The 15590-nt window shown below is 39.9% G+C and overlaps 1 protein-coding gene across 1 annotated transcript; it reads right to left on the reverse strand.

The window, feature by feature from the left end:
* Nucleotides 1-464: 464 nt before the first annotated feature.
* LOC146483815 (transient receptor potential cation channel subfamily A member 1 homolog) lies at nucleotides 465-15019 on the reverse strand. The gene is made up of 10 exons (XM_085105984.1): nucleotides 14475-15019; nucleotides 12083-12426; nucleotides 10937-11249; nucleotides 10001-10328; nucleotides 8928-9124; nucleotides 6960-7286; nucleotides 5608-6451; nucleotides 3842-4045; nucleotides 2150-2331; nucleotides 465-1683 (listed from the first exon to the last, which is right to left on the reverse strand). Exons 1-10 carry the CDS (start codon nucleotides 14804-14806, stop codon nucleotides 1446-1448), a joined length of 3309 nt encoding a protein of 1102 aa, XP_084962110.1. The 5' UTR covers nucleotides 14807-15019; the 3' UTR covers nucleotides 465-1445.
* Between the last annotated feature and the right edge of the window lie 571 nt (nucleotides 15020-15590).

Here is a 15590-nt window from a genome sequence, read left to right on the forward strand (position 1 = left end):
TTTGAATCCCGATAAAACAACACTGTTGCTCGTGTTTTAAACATTACATAAGTCCTCAATTGTCCCTGTCAAAACGGCTTTACCAAAAAACCCATCAGACTGTCACAGTTATCCCTAGCAGCTGTTTACACTTTGGTACATGAGAGTTAACTGGGTACATTAGTAGGAAATATTACATCAATAAAGGACGATGAAATTTTATGCTTTGCAATACTGGTTATACAAGTGAGAAATCAGAGAATTATCTCGATCTGCAGTGGAAATTTCTGTGCTGGAAGGAAACCACTTAAATATTGCATTGCCCTAGTGAGGGTCAATTGGGTTTGAATCCTACCAAGGTCAAAGAGTTTTTCTTTACCTTGCATGGCCCACATTTCCTTACTGAGGTAATACTGAGAAGAAAATTAAGTGGTTTCCTTTCACCACATAAATTTACACTGCAGATTTTATTATCTGATTTCTCAATTAAAGCATGGGTCTTGCTTCAAACCATTAACCTTTTGTCCTTACAAGCAAAAACCCAATTGAAGAAGGCAGTAGCGGTAATCAGACCCATAGGCAGGGTTTTTTTGCAGAACGGTGCGATCCAACGAGGAGACGGAGCGAACGAGCATGCTCAACTCACAATATGACGAGCTCCCAGTTGGCTTGATACTGTTGATAGCTCAGTTGGTACAGCACTGCACCGGCATCGCAGAGGTCATGGATTCGAATCCCGTTCAAGCCTGATTTTTTTTTCAGGCTTTCTCCTCGCAACTGCTTAAGTTGCGTACTAACTGCGAGGATCTTTCTTCTATTTGAGAATGGATTTGGCAAACATTTTAAAAGGAAACGTCATTTCATCGAGATCAGCCACGCAACTCTTATTGCTTATCTATTTCTCGCAGATTTTATTAAATTTAACCTGGGTTGATGTCTAGTAACTTACACCCCCTTAAATTTCGCACGGTGCCGTCGAATTTTAGGCACGACACCTCTTATGTCTGGCGTGTAAACGTAACGGTACTAAATGAAAATGACAGATATACCGATACTTGTCTGAAACGTCAGCCGTCTCCTCCCCCTAACCCACTGGGGGCTGACATTTCAGACTACACCGATGTCCGAGATTCGGCGAGAGTAATTTGGAACTTGATGTCGACACAGAACTGTAGAGATACGAAGAGACCACTAACAAACAAAAATCGAATACTTGTACACGTAGAATAACTTCAACTGGTTTAATGGTTGATAATTGTGATACTTGCTAAACTTTACAACTCGCACAAATTCCATTGACCCTGTTCAACACTAAAGTTTCGTTCCTCGAGTATTCGTCTTTGAATGCGACCGAGGGTCACGTGAGGAGCACGACGGGAAAAGGATTAAGACTTCATGCTCACTGTGTTTGTCAACGATCTTGTAGAAGAAGGATTTGCCTTCCGAAATATTGGATTCTACACAGGCTACATACTGACATTCCTCGAGGCATCCTCAGCATCATCATGTTGAGTATCAACCCCAACTCTGGCAGCCACAGCTAGCAGAATATTCATTTGCTCATGCATGGCGTCCATGATTGACGCCTGACGTTGCTTGGTCTTCATCATTTCCTTAGTAAGGACCTCCAGCCTCTCTTCATCTTCTTTTATTTCCGATTTGATGTCTTCATCTTCGAGATCTTTGTCTTCAAAGGCATACTTCCTGTTTCGGAGAAGAAAGATCAAAAACGTTATATGCTTTTCAGCTTCTACGGCCTTACGACTGATCCTACCTTGATTATTTTAGCTTTGTCTTGGGCTATAGAGGAAATGTTCTTCCTAAAAAACTCATCTTATCTACGAAATACGATCAAGTGATTGTTCTCTTAGAATATTTCGTAAAACCCTTAAGACCTCTATACTTAATTATTATTCTAATTAATTACCTGCTTTGCCGCATGAAGAAATACTTTTTATAAAAAATATATTCTTAATTCTGTCTGTAATTGTGTTTTGTTTCTGGGGTCATCCACTAGATTAGCCCTGCTATTTGGATGATCCTAACTCGCTCTCTATTTTGTTGTTATAATTTTACTTTCCTTAGTTGAACTCTGTTTTAGTTGCCTTTCTAAATTCAACCTATGTCATGTAAATTACTGGTCTTTTCTATGGTACTTTAAAATACTCACTGTGCAGAAATCTTTTTTGCCACTCTTCTCCCAGTTACCACCATCTGAGGCCTGTGCAAACGGCGGGTGATGCATTTTGGGAAGTTTCTTTCGATTCCGACGACGAAGTTAATGATTTTCCCCTTGTTACTCAGAAATGCGTATCTCTGAACTGATTCTATGTCGCCAACTGCTAAACCAACCTGTAAAAAGCATTCATAAGGTTAAAAGGATGTTTCTTAATTCACTGATTACCAAAGGCTGGTTTACACTCTACGATTTCTTGATCCGACTGTTGCAGAGAGCGAATCGTAAGTGTGCAGACCTTTTTCATAAATGGCGGCCGATAAATTATTCTTTTATTTCTATGAAAATTAGCCTTACTAACCTCGTTAGCGTGTGCAACATTCAATAGAATCTTTACTCTAAAATGAGGTTAATACGCCTAATTAACATATAATGAAAAGAATAATAAATCGGCCACCATTGATGAAAAAGGCACATGCTGACACCCGATTTACGACCGATTCGTGAAATGATAATCGACAGGATTCAGAAAATCTATCTCTTGCAGTGCAACAAATCTTTTCAAGTCTGCCTGAGAAAGATAGACCATTAAATTGTTCTCGTCACCTTTGCAAAATGAAGTCATCTTCAACTAGCCACATCCTTGTTGCTTTTAATAAAACAATTATTCCACTGACGCTTGTTGGATATGACATGATTATAGCCACTGAGTCGACGCTATGCGCTTTGTTCGCAGTCTATCATACGCAACGCGCGTACGTGGAATAATTGTTAATTATGTAACAAACGGTAAAGCTATCAAGTAAGAACCACTTCACACGACCTTAAAGGGACACTGGCACGGATTGACATGCAAAGCACTGAGCTGTTTGTTGACCACAGTGAATCGCTTAAAGACTGTAAAGGATTGTGATGAGGTCCAACGAGGAGAAACCCCTCACTGATCGCGTAGAATTTCTCAGAAAGAGCGCATGCGGCGTCGATCGTTGGTCACAAATATCCTGTTGATAGGAGCATTCGGATTTCTTTTTTTCCGAGTATGCCTGCGTCACTTTCTAGAATAATCATCATTCTCATTCATTCACCAGGCTGGAAATATACCATCACATTTCTTTCATCCTGGAAATTATCTGACAAGAAGCGCTGTATCAAAGCCACGTCCAAGCTTGACCTCTTTAATACCCAAACCGCTTTTATCCCACCGAGTTGTCCCTAATTTGGCTTGAACCACGGTTGCTTTCTCCGAGGGGAACGTCACTTTGAATTTGGCGAATCAATCTTGAAAACATGAGAACTAGACTTGGATTTAAAACTCGTGCATGTGCCGACCATGACAGTTTCCCCTCGTTTAAGTTTGAAGGTGACAGAGGATAAACTGATTTATCTGTTATATTACTTACCATTATATTATCAATTGCCGGTCTCATTTACGGGATGCTTTTGTACGGAATCTGACTTTGCCGAACGTGCAATAAGATCATGTTCAGTCCGCGCCAAGTTATTTTCATAATCATGTAGCACGCATACATCACAAATAACTTGGAAGCAGATCGAAAGAATGTGGCTTGAACAGTAATTTATATTTAGTTTTCATTGTCATTTCATAGCGAAATGTCTCAACACGTTAGTCTGTTTATATTTTTGGTTTAGTGCATAATTAAACAATGTAGTTATCCATTCACTTACCAGAAGGTTCGTCAAAATAATTGGCATGGCAAATATGAAGAGACCCATGAAAATGATCGACGATTCGTGATAAGGAAGTAGAGGAGCCTTTGTTCTTGAATTCGTTGCATTCAAACTGTCCACCATCACAGTGTTATAATCAAGCTCGCCAAGAGTCATCTTCAGAACCTGCATTAGCGCCATTTCAAAAGAGCTGAAGGCGTCCTACGAAATGAAAAAGCGAACCTTTATCTCATGCCTTGAAAGAATCCAGCCATTCAAATGGCTGAAAGCCCTCCAAATATTAAAAACAAAGTACGTATGATATGATGCGACATATAGACCAGCCCAACCCTCTATCACTTAGTAACTGAAGAACAATTGTTAGCTTGTGTTAAGGTGATTCTCTCGAAATAAAAGTTGTCTGTCAAATTTTCTCATGTCTGGCGGTAACAGTTTTTGAAATTCCATAGTTTAAGTAGAACTTAGAAAAACATTGTACATAGAATGTATGAAGCATTAGCAGCAATTAAAGGGACTATGTCACCCCAGGCGCATGCGCGCAATGATGCGAAGCACTTTGAAATCGTTGGCCAGACTTTTTCAAATACCGTCGTAGAGTCGAAAGCTTTATTCATCGACGGAAAGTTAACTGAATATTTTGTTTACAAAAGTTCTTTAGTAATTACAGAAGCTGTTTGTTGCCATATTTTTGAACGCTTTTCCAATGGCGGGAAAGCAAAAATCTTTCGACGGGTTGTATGCAAATTCGTCTCAACCAAACTCTAGTGTGCATGTGTCCCAGCTGACAAAGTCCCCTTAAAGATAAATTTCTTGGCAGGGAAGCACAATACGAAGCAGTGTTAACTCAAAACGCTTCTTGCGTGCTTCTTCTCAGTATCACATTTTATGCCCGCGAGTGATAGGTAAGCTTGTATTTTTGGCGATGACTCGCTTTTCTGTCGTCAATGGTTTTCTAAAAATCTTTAAACGTAAAGAGGATAACAGCCAAGTTAAAATAGCGAGATAAAAAATATAGGTCACCCTGCTCGTTTGGAAGAAACTGACTACAGTCGAACCTGTATTAAGCGGCACCGTATTAAGCGGTCACCCTCTATTAAGCGGTCAGTTGTCAAAGTCCCGAAAATTACTTCCCTTAATTACTGTAATCCTGACCTGTATTAAACGGTCACCTCTATTAAGCGGTCGCGGTCACCCTATACTAAGTCCCAGTGAGCTGTTTCTTTTGTCTTGACCTGTTTTAAACGGTCACTTTGTAAAAAGAAACCACTTAAATATGGTAACAAGTAGCGTGCCAGGCAATTGAGTTTCTAATGAGCTGCACAATCGTGGCGTTATTGTTTTACTAGTCCGTTTCAATACCATGTTCTCCTTTGTTATACCATTTTATCGCCAAAACTTTCTTAACCAAGTAAGTGATGTCTTCTGTGCAACCTGTATTAAGCGGTCACTTAGCCATTCCCCGAGGGTGACCGCTTAATACAGGTTCGACCGTCTTTATTGATTGTCTGAGCTTAGCATCAAGCAAAACACGTCATGTTTCCAACGTGCGGGGGGGGGGGGGGGGGGGGTGTACAGTTTATGAAGAAACTGTGGCTTCGGGGGGTTGCGTATCCACTACTCCCTAACTGGCGAGGGCTTGAAAGTCAGTTTTTGCATCTCTATGTGGTGGCCACTTTACCTCATCTTCTCTTTAGACAACATCAAATTCAACATTGTTTTGCATCCTTAGACTGCTATTTATCGTTTATAAAGACCGTACTTACCTGTTCCTTAAACAATATGAAGAAAACTACAGAGAAGGCTAAACCAAACAAGGCGAAAAAACTGATAGCTCGGAACACTGTTTTTGCCACTTGAAAAAACATAGTGACGTAGATACCGACATGATCCAAGGTTTGCATGAACAGGATTAAGTTCATGTAGCCCAGGAAGATGGCAACTGTTCCTATTTGCCAGGTAACTCGAGGATCGCCCCGGAGACTCGCCAGGCTAGAAGAGGTGTAGGGAAGAATGAAGACTATAGTTGTTACGTAAAGCGCCCATTCCATTAAGTTTGTTAACTGTTTAAAGTATTCAATTCGTTGAACGGCTATTTGATAGAATTCTTTTGCCAGGTGAAGTGAAGCGAAGATGAGGATAAGATAGGGGCTCACTTTGTTGAATGAATCTGATTTCTCGAAAATGTCGTACAAATCGTCGCCAACGTCAATGCGCTTTGGAAGTTTAATCTGCTTCCGTTGCGTTAACATGAAATACGTCATGACGAATAGGAAAACTGCATATAAGGCAAGGTTTGTCCAGAAAACAAACCATCCGTATGTGTGCCATTTGATCTTGAGCAGTTTTCTGCAGAGGTCATGCACCAGGAGGTCTTTCTGTTTGTGAGTTACCATCTCCATCAACCCGAAGAAAGGCTCATGGCCCTGTCCGCTTTGATCGTCGGGACCTGGATCAAGCAGGCAAAAATCGTACGTGATAGATTGCTGAGCTAGCGACCGCTGGATACAGCGATCCATGACTGCTTTAGCAGCACCCGGGAATCGATGAATTAGCTTTCCCATGCGGTTCTCCCCATCCGGGCTTTTTGCTGACAAGATGTCTCTCCATCTGATATAGAGAGTAACATATATAACAATGAGCCATGCCGAATGTTGAAAATGTAGTCTTTTAAAAGCTGCTATATCAAGCAAAGCGTCTAATATAGGTTCAACAGAGATTGTGAGGGAGTGGGCTCAAGGAGGCTACCATTTGCTACTGTGCATACGTTCTGCGGATTTCAAAATGGTCCTAAAATACGAGTGGTGCCTAGAAATTCAAAGGTATTTTTGCGCGGCTTTAGACGATGCGGTAAAAGAAGATCTGAGAAATCCAAAAAGAAACAATATATGGCATCTTTGTCCAAACTAAAGCTTAATTATTTCTGAAAATGCGTGAGTACCCCCAATTTCACTTTTGCATCCCAGTAATATACTTGTTAATAGAAACTTTTTCCCCACATAACCATAAACAGCGCAAAAATACCTCTGTATTAGGAGGTACCTCCTTTAATTCGCGAATTTTGTGAATTGATGTACATGATAACAACGACATCACCTGCCCTAACTTGATTCGTTACCTTGAATTTTTAATAATTGCCATAACAACTGCCTCCTGTTGATTCTCAATAGCTACATCCAGACAATTCAATCCATCGTTTGCGGGGTTTAAGCTTGCTTGCCAATCTAGAAGGACATTCACCGCATCCACGTGGCCTCTTGCCGCTGCTATCAGCAGTGCAGTGTTTCCGGTTCTGTCTTCATGGTCTATATTTGCCTTTTTTTCAAGGAACATTCGGACCAAGCCAGCTGAACCATTTTTGGCGGCAAACAAAAGGGGGGTCCAACCATAAACGTCAGGGCTGTCAACTTCAGCGCCCATTTGGATAAGAATGGAACAAATTTTCCTGTTATAGTAATCAGTTAAACAGTTAGTTTTCGTACTCTATTTTATTATGCCTTAGTCCTTTCCATTGTGCCATACATTTATCACAACGTAGTCCAGATTTTCGAAGGTTTGTTAGATTCCTATGAATTTTTGTACCAAAGCTGGTTTCCGACAGCGCAAGCATATAATTGTGGCTTTAGAAATCGTTGGCTATCTCCGGTGATAAAGAGAGTTGACTGTATACATACCATATATCATATTATTAAAAACTGGATCATTGTATAATGGAATTCCAGGGTTTTGATTGGCTTAGCGGCAATGGTATATGAGCCATTATACCATGCCCGAGAAGTAGCTACCGTAAATTGTTTTCTGGTTGCTCTCAAAAAGGGAATCAGCAAGACCTACCATGATTGTTTCTAATAAAACAATTATTCCACTCACGCTTGTTGAATATGAGATGATTATAGCCAACTGGGCGCTACGCGCCTTGTTGGCTATATATCATCTTATATCCAACGCGCGCTCTTGGAATAATTGTTAATTATAACATAGTGCGCGTGCTTCCCTATGTAATTCCTATTGGCGTCATCATGGTACATTTTTTAACATACGCATTGCCATGCGTTCATTAAATGACGTGTGCAACTTGCAGACAAACTCGGGTTTATTTTGCTTAGTTTTAGTTCGTACAAACTAATTCAAAGAAGCGAATTTTCCTTGACAATTTCAGATGAAACTTTCTCTTTCAGACCATACCATTGTGGCGTGTTTGTAAACAGCTGATAAAAACCTTTGTTTTTCGGTACAGCGCATTGAGAGAATTTTGCAATTAATCAGAAATAAAACCTGTTTTCCGCTACCACTTTTCGATACTTTGTTGTCACTATGTTATAAAAAAAATTGGTTCATGCTCTTAGCTGTGCGTATATCGAGTTGTGGATGCACTTGGGAAGTTTGGAAAGCACTCAGGAAGCTAGAGTTGCTCTCCAAACTTCCCGCATGCATCCATAACTCCATAAAAGCACGCTAAGCAGGAGCCAATTCTTAACCATACCATACCATACCATACATACCATACCATACCATACTAATAACTGCACCATAAAGTAATAGCTTGTGGGTCATCTTATAACTTAAAAAAATACGATTCTTATACTAAAGTAACACTAATAAATAAATAAATAAAAAAAAAAAAAAAATAAATATGCTATTACTAATAACAGTGTAGACAATAAAAATGTCATTCCTGTCTCGAAATGTTGGAAGGGATTCAACGTCAAAGTCAAGGTTTTTCAGTGCGTGCGTTCCTCGAACTTTCCTTGCATACTCTCCCGTGGTGTTAGCATTTTGATAATATCCCCTGTGTGCAACTGAATTTTTCATGTAGTAGTTGTTGAAGCGTGGTACAACAAGTTTGTGGCAACTCCGTAAATTGTTCTTAGTGACCGGTTTGTTGTAACAATGTTTGTCGTGCATGACGGTGTCGCATCATTGCACATAAATAAATAATTTCAACTCTTCATCAACAGGGCCTGAATGACTCTTGATTCCTCAACTTTCAATATGTAGCCACGCCTTGCATGGACACGAGTAAGCGCGTGCTCTGATATTTGCCGCGAAATACTTTTATCTGGAGCATACTGTGAAGACTACTTACCCTCTTCCATTCAATGCCGCAAAATGCAGCGGTGTTCGATCATCAGGATCCTTTTGAGACACAGAAGCCAGTGATGCTTTGACAAGAGCTTCAACATGGCGCTCCTTTCCAGATTCAGCGGCTAGGTGTAGCGGTGTTTTTCCAGCACCATCTTTAAGCAAGCAGTTTGCTTTCTTTTGCAACAAAATGTCCAGGACCTAGAAGTGTTAAGAAAAAAAAAAAGATCAAAGGCGATGTTGTCTTAGTTTTAAGATGAAGATCTCTTACCTATAAAAAAAAAAGAAACCCATCATAATTCTATCTTTTGAAGGAGGTTGCGGTTGCATTTACAAATTTAAACGTGGTTAAAAATGTGCGCGGGATTAAGGTTGCCTTAAGATGTCAGTGAAATGGGAAAATGTGGCATTTTTATACGTAAAATGAGAGGGTCTCAATGGGGTTATAGCTTGGACAGTTGACGGTTAAATGTTACCGATTTTGACGGTGTGACGGTTTTAAACTTTTAGGGCTTTTGACGGTTGACGGGTATCAAGGGGAAATTTCTTACATGAGTTAAAATTAAAATTAACTTCGCGATTTTTAATATTAACAATCGAGGTTGTTTCGTGGTAAGAAACACGTCATCAACGTAGTAAATCATTAATACTTTGAAACCTGAAGTTGTTCCAGACGGAAGTTAGTTGTAATGTCCGTTTAGACGCAAATTAACTGGAAAATACCATAAAGTCAGTGTATTTGGGACATGGAAACTAGTTAACCAGTTGAAACTTAGCGATTCTTTGAGAGTCAGAAGTCCGGGATGATCAGCTGAGATAATGATATTTGAAAGACCTTGAAACCTTTTTATGACTGAAACTAACTGCTTTTTTGACTGCTGACGGTAAAATTGCCCGAGTTTTTGACGGTTGACGGTTAAATTTTAGTCTGTTTGACGGATGACGGTTAACCCCATTAAGTCCCTCAAATAATAGCTATACCCATGATCGGCTGATGAGTACGAGATTTCAATACTTTGAGATCTTTAAGCAGTTAACATGTTAGAATATTAAGCAAACCAGACAAATCTGTCTTACCCGTATGTTAGAAGATGAAGCTGCGTAGTGAAGAGGCACCCTTTCATGAACATCCGGGACATTGGTAAGTCCCGACCCACACTTCTCCAGCAACATCCTTAGCACGATCTCTTTTTCGTTCTCTACAGCCAGGTGAATACAGGAACGCTGGAATTTATCACGAGCCATGATGTCAGCTCCGGAATCCAGAAGTAATTGGGCACATTTTGTCTGGCCAGCGGCTACGGCACATAGAAAAGGTGTCAATCCATTGGCGTCCTTAGAGTCCACGGCTGCACAGTTCCTCAGTAGAATCTGAAGGCATTCTGGATTTCCAAAGGATGCCGCACTACAATGGGTGAAAAAAGGTGTATTTCTTAGATATGATCATGTGTTTGGTTTATCAACAGAAGGTAAACCCCTTCGTCAGAGCGAATCCATCCGCTCTGACGAAGGGCTCACGCTCGAAACGTCAGCAATTAAGGTGGCCAATTTATCTTTAGTTACCAAGTCTGTTGATAAACAGACATTCGTTTGTACTCCCCACTGACGCAGCGCCACAGTTTCCGTTAGAAACTGAGTCCCTAATCCATTTTTTATCAGCCTTAGTTGATATCCCATGTTTCTCTCAAGACATTTTTAAGTTCTGGTATAGAGAAAAGAAACAACCTTAGTAAACAACTTGTACGATTAATTCAGTTAAAAAATAAAACAATTTCATTACCGGATTTAATGCACTAATTTCAACATTTTTTTTTTTGACGGCGTTTAGTTATTTTTAAAGCTGGTTTGCGTCTTAAAAAGTGTCCCCCTGCTAAGAAGGCATTCGATAAAGGTTCCGGCCATATACAACGGGTATCTCCATCTTGAACCTCCCATAAGCGGACACCTCTCTCACTGGCGTTCGCCAATGGGAGGTTCTGTACTCTGTTATTTTGTTAAATACTTTTACTATACCCGTGAAGAGGGGTTTTCTGCTTGAAGTCTTTAGAAGACGTTTCTGCTCCTTCTCTGATGAGCAATTCCAAGATCTCTTTGTTCTTCCCAATTGAAGCTACGTGCAAAGGCGTGTGAAGGCTCTTATTCGGCATGTTAGTGTCAGCCCCACTCTGTATAAGGACCTGGCATGTGGTCTCGGTTCCTGCCTGGACAGCTATGTGCAATGCGGTGTTCTGGGTAGCATCTTTTTGGTTAATATACCAGTGGAACTCTGGCATTTCCTTGGTTGACTTCATTGCGTCACCTGGGTGACCTAAATACGTCTTGAGGACTGAAGTAAAAAGCAGAGCAAAGGTTGAGAATGAGATTTATACAAATGTTTGCCATATTTTCTCTTGACGTAGTCGTAGCAAAAATTTCCAAAGAGAAAGCGACCAGCAGTTGATGAGACTTTAGACCTGCACAATTCAAAAGCTCTATTTTCACTGGACCCTGATAACTGCAGCTGCATTGTTTAGTTGTTCGTTCTTTTGTTTTTTCGACCAACCATGTAAGACGTTGCAAACGGTACAGATCGCCCCCTGATGAAAGAATCATTGGTAACGTTCTACAGGAAAGGAGGAGGCGTCATCGTGATCATCAGGTCCAACGAATTGCTTATTATTTTACAAAATGATCCAAGAGTTCATTAATATAATAGAAGCCATAAACAGAAGTGATTCTCAACAATCTTTTTTACTTTATAGGTCGAAACGGTCTGGGCGGGTTTTACTGCACGATAGCTGAGTGTTAATTTCGTGTTACAGGCGAAACCTAGACATTCCCGCACACTCGTGAGTCTAGTGTGATCGTTGTAGTTTTTGAAATACAAGAGAATGTATTACCCATTTTGGAGAAAAATTTCAACTATATATTTTAGACAATGCAAATTCGAATATTAATTTCAAAATTATTCTGTCAATATTCTATTATATGTTGTCACACGGACTAGCAAGAAATGTTTGGCGCCAGTAGGCCAAGATTCCTTTACAGTGCCCGTTTAACTTTCAGTAGGAGAGAGGTGCCTTTAAGTTACAAGTTTCCCCTACATGGAAGAGGTTTGGACTGTATGTTTCAAACGTAGGTCTAAACTCGAGAGCTGGGCTAACTTTCTCATTGGCTTACCTGACTGAACAATCAATGACACAATGTTCGGATTGCCACTAGCTGCCCCTAGGTGAAGGCAATTCTGGCCCTTTGCCGTAGTTATGGTAACACTAGCTTCCTTGTTAACGAGATCTTTACAAATCTCCTCGTATCCTCGACTGATCGCTATCTGAAGAGCCGTCATTCCTTGCTGGTCAGTTGAGTCAATTAGCAGGTTTTTATCATTGATCAGCCGCTGGACAATCTGTCTGTGGCCAAACTGCGCGGCAAAGTGAAGAGTGGTACAAGATCTGTACTTCGATGTAGTGTTTGGTTTCGCTCCTTTCTTCAAGAGAACGTCAAGGGCTTCAAGGGAATTCGATCTGTAAGAGATGGCACTGCTGATATTACACATTTTTATCAGCTCTCATTGGCTGAGAGCACATAGTTGATTCTCGCTGGCATCGAATTGTGTTGCCACATGTATATCATAAAATTCGGGACTAGAGAAGTTTACAAGACGGTCCGTGAGAGGAAGGGGAGGGGGGGGGGGGGGTCCCATGTAAAAGTGACGGGGATGATCGTCAGAAGTTTTGAAAAGAACCCCTGTTAGGTACCAGAATTCTGTTTTGCGGGCGTGGTCCGAACAATTTTTTACTACTAAGAGGTACCAAATCAGTTACTGACATTTACTTTGTCTCATATTTTCGGATAAATATCCTTAAAGGTACCACAATATCTCTAAAGGAAGTCATTTTAGATTTAGCACCCTAAGGGGTACCAAACCACGAATTCTCACTCCTAAAAGGTGCGACGATCACCCTCGTCACATCACGGGCGTCTTGAAAACTTCGCAAGTCCCTATTTCTTCAGTGTCGACTATCTGCCTCTCGCAGCTCGAATCCGCGAGAAATAAACAAAATTACAAGATTGTAAAGGGAAAAGCTGCAAAACGCAAGGTTCGGCCCTATATAATTCCTTGGGCTTTTTATATTAATTTACGGAAAGCACGTTTTTGATTATCAGTTAATGTTTGCATAACATTGAGTTTTTTAGGCCGTCCTTTTGTGTTATCATGGACCTGAGCTTCCTTAACCTTTGGGTTTGGCCGATAACATTGACAATCAATTTTCCGTACCATGCTGAGTCAGCCTCATACAATATTGTGAAATTGGTTGACTCCGCCATCTTTAATTTTTTGATTTCTTCAGAATTTCAGACTAATCCATCCAAATTCCCTCAAAAGTATTCAAACCTAACAACGAAACGCTAAAATGACAGAAAGATGTTCAAGATACGATGACAAACTTAAAGTTGTTCTTTCGAACGGCTCCTAACAAGATGTCAATGCCTTGGAAAAGAATTATCAACCTTTTGTTTGTTATTTATTTAGTTTGTAGGCCTTTGCGGTGATATAAAAAAAATATATATATATGGACGTTTTTAATGTTAACCTCGGGCACTTCTGCTTCCCAAAGACAACATAGAGGTAATTAAGCTGTCTTAAAAGAAAACAAAAGAACAAAGCTCCGAAATATAACTCTATAACTAATTGAGCTTTTGCTCTTCTGGCAGTTAAATGTTCATTGAATGGCTTCCAGCATCATTACTTTAAGAATACATTTAATCTACATTTTAAAAATAAAGTACTGAAATAAAGTACTTTTTTACCCTATACCAACTCTCTTGTTTTCTATAAAATCGGTACTTGGATTTCATACGTCCGTGAAATAGCTGTTCTTAGGAAATGCAAAACACAAAGTGACGATACAAAATTAATGATTATATAACAATAACAACAGCAAAACAAATGTACTTTTAAGTCTGCTTTGCCACTAAATTATTTAATTCCTGTTTTCCTTCTTTATCGCAAAAATACACTTGTACAACGAAAATGCAAACAGAAAGCAGATGTGTTTATTTGACCGTTTAATTTCAGTGTGATTTTTAGTAAGATGAAAATAAATAGCCGTGACATGAATTCAACTTCAGTTTGGACGCTATAATGATTCGAGCGAAAAACCGTAAACAGCAAACTTGTATTTTATAAGTGAGTACCAAAGAAATTTCTTAAATTTTGAAACCGTTCGGATTCTAGAAGCGAATAAATTACGGTCACTCTCACAACGTAAGGCTCAGTGTCGCAATGGGGTAAATATTATACCGTTACATGCTCCTCACAACACTAATTTGTGCCTAGCCTTACACCAAATTCAACACTGCTGAATTTCCGTATTTACACTTCATACCGCGCTACAGTGTAATCAACCTGCAATTGCAGCTCGACTTAAAGTTTTCATCGTTCAGACTAATGTCGCTACTGTGGGAGCGAAGAATACATCGGTGCAACGCATCAGTATTCCTGGAAACTTCCGCAGCTTAAGTGTTAATACATAAAACGAAATTTTTTAATTCTAAATCCCAAATTTACCTGGCAGCCACGTGAAGCGGCGTGAAGCCATCTCTGTTGTACAAATCGACGGTAGCACCGGCGGTTAACATGAACTCAATGACTTGAACTCGGTTCATTCTCGCCGCGTGATGAAGAGCGCTCTCACCATTTTGGTCCAAAATGTCCGCGTTATTTTCCTTCGTCGACAAAAACGACTGGATGTCGTCCACTTGTCCGTTGGCTGCTGCTTCAAACAGATTTTTCGCTTTGCGAAGTAACGGCTCCAACTCGAAAAAAATTCCATCTGTAGATCGGAAATCATTCATGGGGGATGTTTGTAACGGCGAGGGAACAAAACTGACCCGGTTCATTGCGTCTTTGAGAGACAAACTCAAATGCCTGGTTGCTGTCAGTAATACTGTCTCGCTAATTGATGGCTACAAAGGACGAAGACATTGCTGTAAATTATCAAGAGGGAGTTTCCTTGCAGTTATCTATTAGGTTTTGTCTTTGAACAAGAAAAGCCTTTTATGGTTTCGTGCTTTCAATCGTATTCAAGAGCTTTCTCAGCTGAACTTATCCAACGCTCTTGACACCTTCAGTATTGTCAATGTTTTTGACCAGTCACCGTCTTCGTAAACGGTAGTTGATTTACATAACTGCTCTCGAGATTGCGTTTATATTTTCTTTGCATAACAAGCAGGCTACACTCTGTTCTTTTTATAAGAACGTCTAATTTTGGAGCTGAGGCTGAACGTTCTTATAATTTTTGGCGATTTGAGGCTGAAAACGTTCTTAAGATGTTCTTAAATTATATACACTACATGTGTTTCAGTAAATCAAGCATTGCCTGCTGAGATATGGTATCAAGAACGGGAGATGTGTGTCACCATATTTAAAACGTGCCCTTAAGTATTTTGGTTAATTTACATTTCTTACCTTGATTTTATATCCAGATTAGCAAAATAAAAAAGTTCTTAATCGACTCTCAGCCTGTGGAATGTTCTTAATACGTTCTTAAAATTTTGGCTAATCTCAGCCTCAACGTTCTTATAAAAAAGGTTCTTATAAAAAAACAGAGTGTATTTGGTAAATAAATCCATATAGGCGGAAAGATCAGACGAAGTGTGATCCAGGGGCCTCCTGGCAGAGGGT

This window comes from Pavona decussata, unplaced genomic scaffold (genome assembly GCF_977016875.1).
Source record: "Pavona decussata unplaced genomic scaffold, jaPavDecu1.1 SCAFFOLD_38, whole genome shotgun sequence".
Taxonomy (NCBI): domain Eukaryota; kingdom Metazoa; phylum Cnidaria; class Anthozoa; order Scleractinia; family Agariciidae; genus Pavona; species Pavona decussata.

Excerpts from the sequence above, each read along its gene's own strand:
- LOC146483815 (XM_085105984.1), bottom strand. The coding sequence starts at position 14,806 with ATGAACCGGGTCAGTTTTGTTCCCTCGCCGTTACAAACATCCCCCATG. Across the intron at positions 10,329-10,936 it reads CAGAAAACCCCTCTTCACGG|TGCGGCATCCTTTGGAAATC; the intron begins GTATAGTAAAAG and ends CACCCATTGTAG. Across the intron at positions 7,287-8,927 it reads GCGGCATTGAATGGAAGAGG|GAAAATTTGTTCCATTCTTA; the intron begins GTAAGTAGTCTT and ends TTACTATAACAG.